The following is a 15,147-nucleotide window of genomic DNA, read 5'->3' as shown; positions in this document are numbered from 1 at the left end:
TTGTCATAAAAACAAACACTATTTTATATTCAATTATATTAAAACTAAATACATAAACATGAGCCGTCTTAGCTCAGCTGGTAGAGCGCGTGGCTTTTAACCACGTGGTCGTGGGTTCGATTCCCACAGACGGCGTTCTTGTTTTTTTTTTTTTTGCAAAATCAAATGCTCATTTTTCTATAGAAATGTTATGGTTATGTTTTAATTTGATTCATAAATAAAATGTTATAGAAAGAAATGAAACAAAAGAAGTTGAAACATTCATTAACAAATACTCAAACAAAGTAGTTCACTTTTTACATATTATTATTATTTGCTTAATTAATTTATTTACTGAAGTAATCTTCAGTCCTGCCCTTGAATCCAATTTGTCCAAAAGTCAATGCCAAGAACAATCCCAAGTGCCAAGTAACCAGCCATAACCTGTTTATTACATATTTATATTAGTATTAGAAATATATTTTTATAATAAAAAAAAAAGAATTACCAAAATGGAGAAGTGAGAGCAGGTCCAGTTGGGAAGTGAGCAAGCTCAGTCCCAATGCTGGAAAAGAAGAGTCCGGTCAAACTGTTGCCGTTGATCGCCGGAATACTCGAAGGTGCTAACCATCCGATCAACCCAAACCCAATCACGTTCAGATCTTTCCGTAGCCAATCCCTCTCGAAACTACGTTCAATCAAACAAACAAATTTCAATTCTATTCTTATTTTCTTACATTACGTTTACGTACATACATGATACATACCATGTAAACTTCCCCCCTGAGGCTTTTGCAACCATCAAAGGGTTCCTGGCTCTAACCGGAGCCTTTAGGAATCCTGAGGTCAGTCTCACCGGTGATGAAGACAGACAAGAACCGCGTCTCACCGGTGATGAAGACAGACAAGAACCGCCTAGACCGGTGATTGTGCTGCCGGCGGTGGCCATTGTTGATGCCATCATTTAGGGAAGAAGATGAAGAAGAAGAAGGAATTTTGTGGGTAGTAGTGAAATGTGAGTGGGATTGCTAATTTTAACTACAATCTCGATTTATGTTGAATTTGTGATGTGTGTTCTTCCTGAGTGATTGCGTGGATTTTGTTTAAACCAATTATTTAATGACAACTGGATTCTTAAGTGGATAATATGGCTTGTCTGTTCTTTCTTCATTGGATTGTTTCGTTTGGCGGGCCCAATCTTAATAATGTCCTCATCTTTTTTTTCTTATTAAAATAAATATCAATGAATGTTTTCAACATTCTTACATAAATCAATAATATTGATTAAGATTCTATACTTTGAAAATAAGTTATATATAATGCAAATGCCCATGTTAATTGTAAACATGGAATGCTTGTTCTAATAATTTAATTATAAAAATCAGTAGTAATTCAATAAAATTAACATATTCATAAGCTAATATTAAATTTAATATCATTTTGTAAGTCTAACAATTATATTTTTACCACTCTTTTTAATAAATAGATTTCATCATTTTTGTGTTTCATTCTAAATTTTTAGATTGTATGGAAAAACCAAATAAAAAATAATATATGAAAAGTGAATATTTGAACATTGAGAAAGAAAATCTAAAATTTTTATTTTATAAGAGTCAATACAAGAGACTAAATATCATGAGTTCAATTCTCACCAGAAACGCTTTAATGAAAAATCTAAAGAAACGCTTTAATGAAAAATCTAAAGGCTCGATTCACTAGAAACACTGAATTAAAGCGAAAAGTCATAGTTGTGAAGTACTGAATTAAAGCGAAATGTCATAGTTGTGAAGTGTTTTCTCCTTAATTCAATATAAATATATATATATATATATATATATATATATATATATATATTCTAAACAATATTATAATTGTTCTTTGAGTTTTCAAATAATGATAGTTGTTGTATACTTGCTCCATTTTACATATCATTTAATTAATTAAATTCCCTGAAATAAGTGCAGAAAACGAAACAATCAAGACTGTTAATTGGGGGAGGGAAAATCATTATAAAAATCACCACCTATTCCTAAATATTTAACCTTTAATTAGTAATCAAATAAACTATAATAAGCCAAAATAGAAAGAAAAAAACATGTGCTTTCTCCTCAAGGAAGAACATGTTTTCATTATTAATGTTTTTACACGTTTTTAACAAAATACATATATGATTATTGTACATTGACATGGCAAAACCCTCTTTTATCAGAGGAGGAGTAAATAATAAATAATAAATAATAAATCACAATGCTTTTGACATGTATTTTTTGTATTCTTCTTATCAATTTAGTTGTTATGTCCAACAACAAACCATATGCATTTTTCATTTGCCTGAAAAACCACCACCCGCGGTTCCTCCTATAAAACCCTAAACCCTAATTTCTTCAAAGAAAAAAATACCTCCATTCATTCACGAATCATGGCCTTATCTTCCATCCACGCTTGGCCAGTTCTTCGTGAACCTTATGTGCCGCATCCGCAGTATCATTTAGAGGAGGGTAACTCCAGCTCTCAGACATCTGCACACACCTCTCACTCGTTCATTATTATTTTCCTCCCCAATCAATATCTAAATTAATTCATTTTAAATAACTTACATCCTCAAGACCCGTAAAAGGTCTTACTAGACCTCGATCACGCAGAGACTTGTGGAATTCCGTAAACTTCCATTTACAGCGTTCTCCCCCAATCACATAAACAGGTTTCCTACAATAACACACACACAGCTTCCTTTACATATAAAAACATACTCCTCTTTTTGCATATTAATATATATATATATAGTCATCATCATACCCGGTGCTGCAAGCTTCACTCAGCATGCTGACTGAATCGGCACTAATGATAAACGAATCTGCCCAAGCTAGATCACCCATGTGCGGATTTGGCCCTATATAAAGGTCCACATAAAATTAAATCAAATTAATTAATTTCAGAAGAAGCTGCCCAAGTGGTTAGTACCTTGGCCGTCCCATATGAACACTTTTGGATGATTTCCCAGATCCTTTATTATGAAACTGGATATCTGTTTATACCATAAATAGACAGTTATACATTACCTTTTCTAGCACAACAGAAAAGAATCAGAGGACAGGACAAAAAGTACCTTCTTAGGTGTTCTCTTTGAGAAGGATATTCGAACACTCCCACACCCGACAAGAACATTGTGTAAGGAGGCAACAAGCTGCTTCGCAAGGTCCAAACCGTACCGACAGTGACCTACATTCAAAATTATTCCCATCTTTATTATGTTACATAAAAGCTTTGAACTTGATGAAGCAGCTAAAAACCTGTAGGTCCTCCAATGTTAACGACGAGTAGGGGCTTAGGAATGGAGGCAAACTCATCATGCCAGGTGATGGCTGCATTTCTAAGAGAAGTTGAATCAATTTGATGAAGAGATCCCAAAGTGAGGACCTGAACAAAATGCCATCACTCAGTCTTAGACATGACAAAGCCCATGCGGAAAAGCACTCCTTTTACATCAAAATTGGCTATACAAAGTTTTTTAAATGGTCAAGAAATTTACCACATGGTTATCAGGTGGATCACGTGGAGTTATCCACCGCCTGAGAAATCTGGGGACCTGCTCCTGCGCTTGTGGAGTCAAAGGATAATAGTCATGATGAGGAGTGATGACCATATCAAACCTATCCAAATGGGATCTTGGATGCTGAATCTGAAAGATGGCCAAAGAAGGGTTAGGGATTTTATATTAAACAAAAAAGGCCAAGTAAAATGGAAGGCAATTATAATTGATAAGTAACAATGATGTTCTAGGACTAACTTTAGTTTCCAAACGCTTTTGTATCTGGATCCATGTACAAATAAACAAAACTTTAAAGTGTTCCAAATGGGACCCATAATATGTTTTCTCATCTTCATAAATTTATTTTTGTTTCACTATGTGGATTTGGATCCATAAACAAATTGTTTCCTAATGGGGTCATTATTATCTTCATTAATAATTGCTTATAGGAGAGCTAATTCTAAGATCTTAAATTGAATCCAGTATAATCCTCATAACCCTCCCTTGAATGGTATCGATTGATAATAGATTGGGTTGACTCATCCAACCTTTTTCTTCATATTCTCATAGATCCTTGAAGTTTGTTGACACAACATGAAACCTAAAGGATCTAGTTCAATAACCCTACAATCTCTGAAAAGAATGGCTATGCGAGAAAACAAAAGAAATGGTGTGTACTTTCAAGCTGATATTTCCTTCCCTTCTATCCATATTATGCCTCCAAGAGCTATATGTCCATAGAACAGAATTAAGTATCTATTTCCCGGTTGAACCTATTGTCCATAATAAAAATGGAATCTTACCAACTAAGACCTTTTTTTCATTATTTGACAAGTAAAGTGAACAGATACTGACCCTAAGTGTCCAAAAAAACATATAGCTGGTCACCAGGACTAAGATTCTAACATTAGGGACAACAATAGGTCGTAACACCTATGAACAATTAACAAAATAAGTTCTTGTTATATACTAATCTATTCAATAGAAATAACAAGCGCAAAGAGAAAATGAACAAGACACAAAGCATCATGATATTCAAACATTTCCTTTTCCAAAGGAGACTGCATTGATATCACCTAAATCAAAAATTAAATCCCAATACAAAAGCAGTTCCCAGAAGGCCAATATTCATGGTGCTTTTTGTTACAAGGGAATAAGTAGGGTTAGGGTTAATTTCCCTAGCATAAGCTGACGTTGAATGTTTATTCAATTAGTACTTAGTAGTTAGTGGCTTATCAATAAAGTGATTGGAGGTCATATAAAAGGTCAACCAGGGCAGCAAAAGGAAGTTATGTCAGCAATTGAGAATTAACTAGAATCTATTGAAGGTTCTCTCTCTATCTCATCTCTTACAATTCAATCTATTCTCTACAATTCTAACCCTATCTCATCTGCAATTGTAGGATCATCTACTATTTCCGCTCTTATTCATCACCATCCCATACTCTAGTTCTTCTACAATACATTCCACGGTATAATCAAGAGGAGTGAAACATTCTGCATAACCTGCAGTATTAAACTAAATTTAACTGAAGGGAAGCAGAGGAGTGAAATTGAATTTGCTCTTAAGAGTATGCACATTTTCTTTTTCTGCCTCAAAGATAGATTATGCAGACAATTCATTTAAACCCCAAATAAATATAAGAGATAACACCACACAAACTGGAAAGCCACATCCAATCAAGCAAGATGGTGCATTAAGTTACAAACCTGGATAACAAAAACTTTCTCAGATGCTAATCTCTTTATGGCACTGGCAGTAGATATGGTATCTCTTCCAGATGCAACAACCAATAAAGGACCATCCCTGAAAAAGAGAAATGTATTACTCTTCTTTATTACAATTGATAAAGATACTATGAGGCTGCAGACAATTTGCAGAAGAACAGTATCCCATTTATGAACTAGCATAACTTAACAATTATAAGCTTCACACAAGTCCAAGACCCCCGATATTTTGAAAAGCAATACGTAATCTCCATGATAATTTAACCTACTGGTCATAAAACAATTAAAAGAATCTGACATGTCTTTGTAAAATATCCAAAATGCTATGAATCCAAATAGCTGGTCATAATTAGGCAAATGTATGACAATACTAAAACCTAATATCTTCATACATAATTATATGCTTCAGCACGTGCTGCAATCTTGCAAATTAAGTTCGACACAAGAAAAACTAGTGTTGTCCAATTCTGGTGGAAACATAACTTATTAATACTAACAAATGTTCTTCCTCTAGAGGTAAATGTAAGCACTTATTAAACAATAATTCTTTCTGGTATCTTGGGACATTCTATTGAGAAGACTGTCTGGATAACTAACCCTATTCGCCCACTTTGAAAATTAGAAAGCCTGAACTTTCTATTTTCAAATATAATCTTATCTTTCCTAAACATGACAGCATTTGATCTCCAATTTTCCAATGCATCACTTCAGGAAATGGTAAACAGAATCTTAAGTTGATTTTGTTTTTCATACATCAATCTGATCAATTTAAAACAATACAAAATAAATTGAGGGTGGTAAGAAAGAATACTTCTCAAAATCATCCCGAGCCATGTTTACGATATTTCTTACATCAGCTTCTAAGATGGATGATAAACCAGTGCTTCCACCATTCTCAGCACGAATAGACAATATTCTCTTGCTTCTACCAGCAAAGATGAATTGTGAATAACGATACAATGTGATGATAATGTAATATAACTTGTTGTGGATAGAAACTGGTAGCCAGTGAAGCCACTCATTAACACCTCCTATCGGTCGCGTAACTCGCTGTTGACAAATCGATAAAATAAACTCAATCACTAATCTAATCTAGTTGTATGTCCTATAAACTTACACAAATAAACCTCCAATGTCAAATTGAAATACAAACAATAACCAAAGAACTTACATAGAACGTCTGCTTATCGGAAAGCCCTAGAGCGCGAACTAATCCGAGACTTTGATTCTCAGAAGCCGGAAAACCGTTGCCGATGACGACGGCGCGTCTGATGACGCCGTAAACACTGCCTTCGAAGATGTCTGGGAGACCGCCGCTGACGGTTGGACTACTTGGAGGTTCAGGAAGCCTTATTGGCTTCATCACTTATCTGAGATCGACAAATAAGAGAATCGAACTCAGTCTGAACTTCCAATTTCGATCTGAATCCAGCCAAATTGACGATCAAGAATCGGTGTATTGATTATCTGAGTTAGTTGCTTTTGCCGCAAAAGAGATCGGCTGGTGGTGGTTCGTTGATTATACAAAGTCGCTTGGGGAAGAAGGCGGTTTCTTTATTTGTCTCTTTGTACGTTAGGGTTGGGAAAGAGTGCTTAGGGCTTGTTTGATACGCATAGATTAATGAAAAAGCCTGTTTAAAAAGAAAAAGGTTGTAATTATTTTTTATAAGAAATAAATATATAAACATAATTTTTATTATTTTTTTATAAATAATTTGAATGTTTATTACTAATATTTAATCATTTTTGTATATGATTGTTGGGAAATTTCATATTTTTGGCTTTATCTTTTTATATGTTCATTCAATTCATTTATTAACATTTTTTTCATTTATTTATAATTACAGTAAATTACTTTGGGTCTTTTAATTACTTTGATCATTCACTTTTAGCCCTTAAATTAATTTTTGAAATAAATCGTCCCTTCAACTTTTATAAAGATCACCAACAGCTTCAGTCAACTTTTTAGTTAAACATAACGGCTTAAACTTAAAATATTTTATAATTTAAACTTTTAATCTTCAAATTATTTTTTAAATATATATTTTATAAATTATATAAATTTATTTATATATATTTTTTAATCTTTCTTTTAATATATAGTTGTTGCAATCTGGTAAAACTCATATGATTTTAAAATAATAATTAAGAAAATTTAGTATCTATTTCCATTGTTGTTCATATTTTTTTTTTTGACGGATTTAGACTTCGTCAGAGTGTTTTTTAATTACATGTTTTTCGATAGATTTTTGGACGAAATAAGCAACTATAGTTTCTATCAAAATTTTCGGGTTATTAATGATAGCTTTGTTTTACAGAATTTGCGATGAAAATTTTCGTCAAAAGTTCTATCTTCTGCACATTTTGCCCTTTCTCTATCTTCTGTAAATTTCGCCGCCGATACTCAACAACCATGAACATCCTGTAATTAAGAACTTATAGAAACCCTCAGCTGGAAGTGGTAACAAGAGGTGATAACAAAGCTCGTTCACAGCCAACATCCACATTTACATTTGATTAGTAAGAAAATCTAGTCTAAAAATGTTCATTTATGGGTTTTGTTTCTTATGGTCTTCGAGTCGTTTTTGTTCATTTCCAATTAATAAATTTTGAGATTTACAATGATTATGATGTTTAGGACTGATTGCTTTACCTGATTTAGTATAATCCTTGAAAATTTCGAATTTCTGGGTTTCATTTTGATTTCAGGTGGTGTTATCACATTCATTATGGTTCTATTTTTTTTCTTGAATCTTCTATTAGGCCATTGTATCATTTTCCTAGCCACCAGTAATAGAAATCGTAAACCTCTTTCGACATTTCATAATTATTGAAGAAACTACTGAAACTTATTTGGTAAGCAAAATCTTGATTCAAAAAGTTGAAATCATAAAAAGAAGCTAATTATGCAAATTCTATTTGAAATCTAACCTTGTGTTAGAACATTCAATCCATTGAACCCATATTGCAAAATTTCCATATGATATTCACTATGATTCTCCATTGTTTATGGTTAAATTAGTTAAGTTGGAGATGATGAAATATAGAAGGATTCTAGATTTTCATAGTAATGCTGAAATATGTATGACTAAGACTTTTTTTAGTTATGAAATGTTATTTGTTATGTTAATAAGAAACACTTTTTCTTAAGGATTTTCTTGGATTCTTACTCTAAGTGTGCACTATGCAAGGAATAATAACCAAAAAGTCGTTTGTGTGAAGTTTGTGTGAAGAACATGACACCAGAAGAAGTAATTGATTATGCAACAAAGATATTCTCCTTTCGAAATTGATCATACACTCGTATTAGCCGGTATGTTCTTCGAATCCATAATTCCAATATGTATGTAGAATTAAAAATACAAATTTTAATTGCTCATATTGACTCTTTCTCAATCTATTTAGACCTGAATTAATATATATATATATATATTATCAGGGTGCATATTATAAATATGAGAGAAGATCGACTATTGATGTAAAATAAAAATTTGTTAGATTTTCGAGGATTAATTAACGAGTTCATTAAAGGGACTAAAGAGTTTATACATTTTTCTACACAAAATACTAAATTTATGAATGCAGGACATATTTTGTGCCCATTTAAAAAATGTGGAAATCGTAAATTTCAGGATTCAGAAACTTGTAGAAGTCATCTTTATCGAAGTGACTTCGTTGAGAACTATTATACATGGGTATGTCATGGAGAATCATCAACTTGTTTTGTGCAATTTTCGGGCAGACAAGTTAATGATGAACCAAAATTTAGTGTTGATGACACTAATTTGTATCGTAAAATGATCTTCAATGCTGCTGTTAGTTGTGATCCACCAATATAAAATGAAGATGAAAGTTCTTCCTTACACGTTCCTTTAGTTGATCTTGTTGAAGGAGACAAGTTTTGGGAAATGTTAAATGCTGCAGATCAACCTATTTGGCAAGATCACCCAAGTGAAACACAATTTATGCAACTACGAGACTTATCAGCCTCAAATCTGATCATAATTTATCTGAAAGCGCAATGAATGATATTATCAATTTAATGCGCGACCTAATGGCACATGACAACAACTTGCCTACAAATTATTATAATGCGAAGAAATTGCTTAAAAATTTAGATTTACCGGTTGTAAAGATTGATGCGTGCAATAAAGGGTGTATGTTTTTTTGGAAAGATGAGAATCTATCTGAACATTGTAAGTTTTGTTTATAACCAAGATACGAGCAAAATGATGGAAAATCAAAAAGGAAAAAGCTTTGTAAACAATTAATATATTTACCTTTGATGCCAAAATTGCATAGATTATATGCATCACATGTGACAGCTGAACATATGACGTGGCATGCACGACATGATATTGAAAATGATGTGATGTGTCATCCTTCAGATGGAGAAGCGTGGAAATCATTTGATCGTACATATTCATAATTTGCAGCAGAGCATCGTAATATTCATTTAGGATTATGCGCTGATGGATTTGTACCTTTTGGCATGTCTGGAAAAAATTATTCTTGTTGGTCGGTGATTGTGACTCTATACAATCTTCCACCAGGTATGTGTATCATGAAAACACCATACTTATTTCTTTTTTTAATTGTGCTCGGTCCAGAAAATCCAAAGAAAATATTGATATTTATATGAAACCATTAATAGAAGAGATAAAACAATTATGGGTTGAAAGTGTTTCAACATTTGACATATCAAGTGGACAAACATTCAATATGAAAGCGAATCTTTTATGGACTATTAATGATTTTCCAGCTTATGCAATGCTATTTGGTTGGAGTACTGCCGGAATTGATGAATGTCCAATTTGTATGAAAAAATCAAAATCCTTCAGACTTAAGTTTAGTATGAAGAATTGCTACTTTGATTGTCATCGACAATTTTTATCAGAATAACATCAGTTTAGACGAGATAAGAAAAATTTCATCAAAAACAGAATTGAGATATCATCTCCTCCACAAAGATTGAGTGGTAATGAAATATTATCGATGGTTTGTGATTTGCCCACGGCTATGGAAAATCCATCTGACACACCTGTAGGTTTCCGAGTCTTGCACAACTGGACAAAAAAGAGTATTTTTGGGGAGCTTTTTTATTGGAATCATTCTCTCATTCGTCACAACCTCGATGTCATGCATATTGAGAAAAATGTTTTTGACAATGTCATCCACACAATGATGAATGTGAAAGGAAAAACAAAAGACAATGTCAACGCGAGAAAAGATTTGTTTCTTTTTTGCAATCGTCCCACATTACATGTACATCCTGATAGCAATGGCCCAAAGCCTAAATCTGTTTAGGCATTAACCAAAGAAGAAAATTGAATAGTTCTTGAATGGCTTAAAAGTCTGAAATTTCCGGATAATTATGTGTCAAACATTGCAAGATGTATTGATTTAAGTGAATGCAAGTTAAAGTGGCTAAAGAGTCATGATTGTCATATCTTCATGGAATTGACTTGATCTGGCGGAAACTCCCATTCGAGTCCTTATGAACTTAGCCTCGCCAGAAAGCCAACCCCTACCCCTATCTAGGTCCTCTATTTTTTGGAAGATTCTCCCCTTTTTCCGAAAAATATCCACAGCTTTAGCGAATAGCTTATCGGAATCAGGGAACGTCTTAGCTTTGGAAGAGAAGACCCTGCCCGCATTTCCTTTTTCAAGGGGCAAAGAAATATCTCCACTTGTTGCATTCTTCGGAATTCTACTAAACGGGTCGATCCTCCCCTCTCCTTTGTTTTAGCAACTTATCCTAAATAGAATAGTAGTAGAATCAGAAAGAAGAAAGTCTACATCATTCGATGTAGCATGTTCATAAATTACTAAGTTTCGTTGTGGCATGATTGATTCTACTTTAGGTTTGGTTCTGATAGAATTTCTGGCCTGTTTAGTTCGTTCAACAGCATGAAATGGCCTCATGTTTTGCTTTTGAAGTATCTTGGAAGACCCCTCGTAGATCTGCGAGGTGATCCACATAACACTCTACTGTTTTATGTTGTTGATCTCGAAATATCTGCATCATAGCCCCTTTTCTAGTAGCACTAGCATTTTTTAGACCGAATGGTTGTATAGCAGTACGTACTAAATTGAGTTCTAAAGTGTGCGTTATTTACCTTAGTTACTAGGGGGTTTCGAGGAAGACCTATGTGGGGCACCTTTCGGGTGTGGGATGCTTGTTCCCCCTTCTTCCTTACCATGACAAGTCTTTCCGATGAGAAGAAAAAAGAAGGCATTAAGAGACCCTCCTGGCCCCGCCCTAAACACTTTAAGATCCCTTTTCAAACCTGCTTCCATTTCGAGTCAAGAGATAGATAAATAGACACATCCCATTGCACTAATCGGGGGCATTCGTAGTGACTGAGGGGGTCGAAGACCAAGAAGTGTGATTCCAATTGCTTTCAAGAAATTACTGCCGAATTATGTGTGGGATAAGTTAACAGATTTGAGTAATTTTTTTCATGAACTTTGCTCTACAACGTTGAGTATCTCAAATATTGAAAGATTAGAAGTTGATATTCCAGTGAATCTTTGTAATCTAGAAAGAATATTTCCTCCATCTTTCTTTGACTCAATGGAGCATATTTTGGTGCATCTTCCTTTTGAAGCCAAAGTTGAAGGTCCCGTTCATTATAAATGGTTGTATCAATTTGAAAGGTACACTATATATTATATTTGAGTTATATATTATTTATGATTTGTTAATAATATAGATTTTTTTAGGTTTTTAAATAATTTAAAGAAGAAAGTGAAAAATAAAGCAAAAGTGGAAGCCTCTATATGCAGCTCAGCTCTTATCTTGTTGAAGAAATATCCATATTTGCATCACATTTTTTTGAACCACATGTGCAATCAAAAAGGAAAAGACCACAAAGAAATACAGAAGGTGCAATTAGTTCGACACCTATGCATTTGAACGATGAAGAACTTCCAGCCGCACATCTGTGTGTTCTATTAAATTGTCTTGAATTAGATCCGTACTATAAGTAAGTTCGTTATATTTTAATAATTATTAACTACTTCTATAAATATATTCGTCATAAATGTCATAGTAAAAGTGACAGAATATATTACGTAAGAAATATCATCACAATATGGAATGGTGGAAAAACCGTCACAAATATTTTTGACGAATTTTTTATTCGTCGAAAGATTTACTATACCGACCTTTATTATAAAATGTAAAATATTTCGCCATTTATAAATTCATAAAAAATTCGGTAAAAAATAAACCTCACAAATAGCTCCTTCTCTTGTAATTATATATATATATATATATATATATATATATATATATATATAATATGTGAATATGACTTTCATGTATGTCAACAAAAGGATAAGGTTGTAAAAGAATTATAAATTGTATTTTTTTTTTTTCAAATTTATACGCATATTTAATATTTTACGACTTTTAAAATTAAATTCGAAACATTCGTCCAACTTTCTACTTTCCACCTTCTTTCCATAATTATTTCACGTACAGATAATACAATAATTATTCAAATAAGTCAAATGAAACAAGACCTGGTTGTACAGTCCAAAAGGAACTAAGTTGTACAGACAATGCAATTTCCAATCCCAATAGAGAATCAATATTTTATTGTTCTAAGAGGATTATTTAAATGCTGAAAATAAAAAGTTGATAATTAAGCAAATTGATGTAGAAATAGTGTCTTCTTCTTCATTGATTCCCCTTAACTAATTAAGTTAAAAAACAGGGTCTTCAAACAAAGCTTCTTCTTCTTCCATGGCCATGGAGGTGCTAGCCAACGGTCTTCGATCAAATGCACGTTCACTTCCTGTCGTAGTATAAACCCTACACACACTCATCTCATGCCTCAACTGCAAATCCAACCAAATCAAATCAAAACCTAGAAACATAAACATAGTATGTTTGTACGTGTATGAGAGAGAAAGAGAACCTCAGGAATGGAAACACCAGTCGGAGAAGATGGAGGTTCTTGAAAAATAGCTTTATATTCATTCATCTTCCATTTAGTTTTCTGCCCAACAGGAGTCTTACCCATATAAAACACCATAGATTTCTTCAATCCAATTACTTTATTCTCCATAGAATAAACATATCCAGGAGATCCCGTCGCTTTCCAATACCCGGTCCCCGTAACCCGGCAAGGTCTAGAACCGCCAGCCTCTCTCTCTTGCATTGGACTAAAGAAAAACCATTGTCCCATCTCCTGCCTACACTGCTCCCCCGACAAATCTACCATAAAAAAACAAAAACATGAACTAATGAACTGATCATCAAAGTCTGAAAAAGAACAGGATCTAACTTGGAAGATGCCATGGATCGGTCTGGAAAATGTCGTGAAGAACAGGAATGACTGCGGTGGTGTCTAGACCGGGGGTTGCATTTAACTTGTGATGAAGATAGAAAGAGATTAACTCTTCTTCAGTTGGGTAGAAACGAAAACCTGGTAATGGTGGGTAATGATCATCTTCTTCCATGATCATACTCTTATTTAGTTACTTATTATTTTAGTTTTATTTATAGACAAGACAAAGAAAGAGACCAGAGACTTGAACGCGGTTATGGGGCAAACTAAAAGTGAGATTCTCATATCTTGAACAGGTCAATCATCAATGTCAATATATGTTTTTTTTTATTTGGAAAATCTTTCTCAAATTTTTTTAACAAAAGTTATGAATAAAATTAGAATAAATAAATTTTAATAATATTATTATTTAAATTAGAATAAATATTGATTAATTGTATTTTACTTAATTAAAAAATATTGACTCATTAATCTACTTATGGTAGGTGAATAGATTAAACAATTAAGTTACAAAAATTAAAAAAATATCAATAAAATATACATACCAATTATATAATGTTCTTAAAAAAATTATCATTTAAATATTTACTCTTATTATATTATAATAAAATATAAGATTTTTTAAGAATGGGAAAAAATTAGTTGAATAAAGAAGTAATTAATATTTTTTATATTTATATATTTTTGTTAATTTGATTATTCACTCTTTATTATTACCTATTTTTAAAATATATAAATTAATTAATTAATTATTAACATAAATATATATATATATATATATATTTAAAAATTAATAGACAGGAGGAGAAGATAGAAATAATTAATTAAAGTAAAAAATAAATAAATAATTTCTATATTTAATTTTTGTCTCTTGTATATATTTATTATATATATATATATATATATTTTATTAATTTAAAATAAAACAAAATTAGACTACGAAGAAAAGAAAAGAAAATTATGCTCAGTAGTTAGCAACTTAGTATGTCATAGTCTTGCACCTTCATTTCTTCAAGTCGTCGTGTATTCTTTATTTTTTATATTTATAATAATATTTAATTATTAATAATTTATATTTATTTTTAAGATACACTCTTATTTAATAATTTTTATAAATTATCAATAATAAATTTATTTATTTTATTATATATTTAATATTTTAGTTAAAATTATTTGAATTTTTATTAACTTAATTTTAAATATAAAGGAATTACTTAAATTAAAAAATATTTTTTTTCAAAAAAAATATTTGAATATATTAGTTTCTATCAATTTTTATATTATTTTTTGTATATTTTTGCTCGTATTTTTTATGTATTACTTTTTTATTGTTTAATTTTTATCTATTATTTAATATTTTATTTATAGAAAAATATAATTTATTTTATTAATCATTATAAAACTACAAATATTATTAATTTTTTTATTCTCCGTGACAATTTTAGATCACGAAGCTTCTAAACTCACTCATATATTTATAAATTGTTTTATTAATAGTTTTTAATATTTTGTATCTAAACAATTATAATTAAATATTTAGAAAAATAATATAATATTATATTATTTTAAATAACAAAATATAAATAAGATGAAAATATATACATGTTTAAA

At 31.7% G+C, this 15,147-nt stretch overlaps 3 protein-coding genes and 1 non-coding gene across 4 annotated transcripts; 1 reads left to right on the top strand and 3 right to left on the bottom strand.

The window, feature by feature from the left end:
- Window positions 1–62: 62 nt before the first annotated feature.
- TRNAK-UUU lies at window positions 63–135 on the top strand. Its single transcript has one exon. It is a non-coding gene; the product is annotated as a tRNA-Lys (tRNA).
- Window positions 136–238: 103 nt separating this feature from the next.
- On the bottom strand, window positions 239–958 carry LOC124920267 (photosystem I subunit O-like). The gene is made up of 3 exons (XM_047460714.1): window positions 747–958; window positions 488–667; window positions 239–423 (listed from the first exon to the last, which is right to left on the bottom strand). Exons 1-3 carry the CDS (start codon window positions 941–943, stop codon window positions 327–329), a joined length of 474 nt encoding a protein of 157 aa, XP_047316670.1. The 5' UTR covers window positions 944–958; the 3' UTR covers window positions 239–326.
- A 1,208-nt stretch (window positions 959–2,166) lies between these two features.
- Window positions 2,167–6,772, bottom strand: LOC124920264 (mitochondrial fission protein ELM1-like). Its single transcript, XM_047460711.1, has 10 exons — window positions 6,408–6,772; window positions 6,048–6,286; window positions 5,219–5,315; window positions 3,509–3,658; window positions 3,270–3,396; window positions 3,086–3,198; window positions 2,941–3,004; window positions 2,776–2,869; window positions 2,577–2,685; window positions 2,167–2,498 (listed from the first exon to the last, which is right to left on the bottom strand). Exons 1-10 carry the CDS (start codon window positions 6,597–6,599, stop codon window positions 2,397–2,399), a joined length of 1,287 nt encoding a protein of 428 aa, XP_047316667.1. The 5' UTR covers window positions 6,600–6,772; the 3' UTR covers window positions 2,167–2,396.
- Window positions 6,773–12,683: 5,911 nt separating this feature from the next.
- On the bottom strand, window positions 12,684–13,720 carry LOC124916732 (NAC domain-containing protein 90-like; the record flags this gene model as incomplete). Its single annotated transcript, XM_047457488.1, has 2 exons — window positions 12,684–13,463; window positions 13,534–13,720. Coding segments are annotated over 2 exons (537 nt in total), but the record flags the coding sequence as incomplete, so codon positions are not given.
- Between the last annotated feature and the right edge of the window lie 1,427 nt (window positions 13,721–15,147).

Source organism: Impatiens glandulifera, chromosome 1 (genome assembly GCF_907164915.1).
Source record: "Impatiens glandulifera chromosome 1, dImpGla2.1, whole genome shotgun sequence".
NCBI classification, from domain to species: Eukaryota; Viridiplantae; Streptophyta; class Magnoliopsida; order Ericales; family Balsaminaceae; genus Impatiens; species Impatiens glandulifera.
This window is presented reverse-complemented; position numbering and strand designations above follow the sequence as displayed.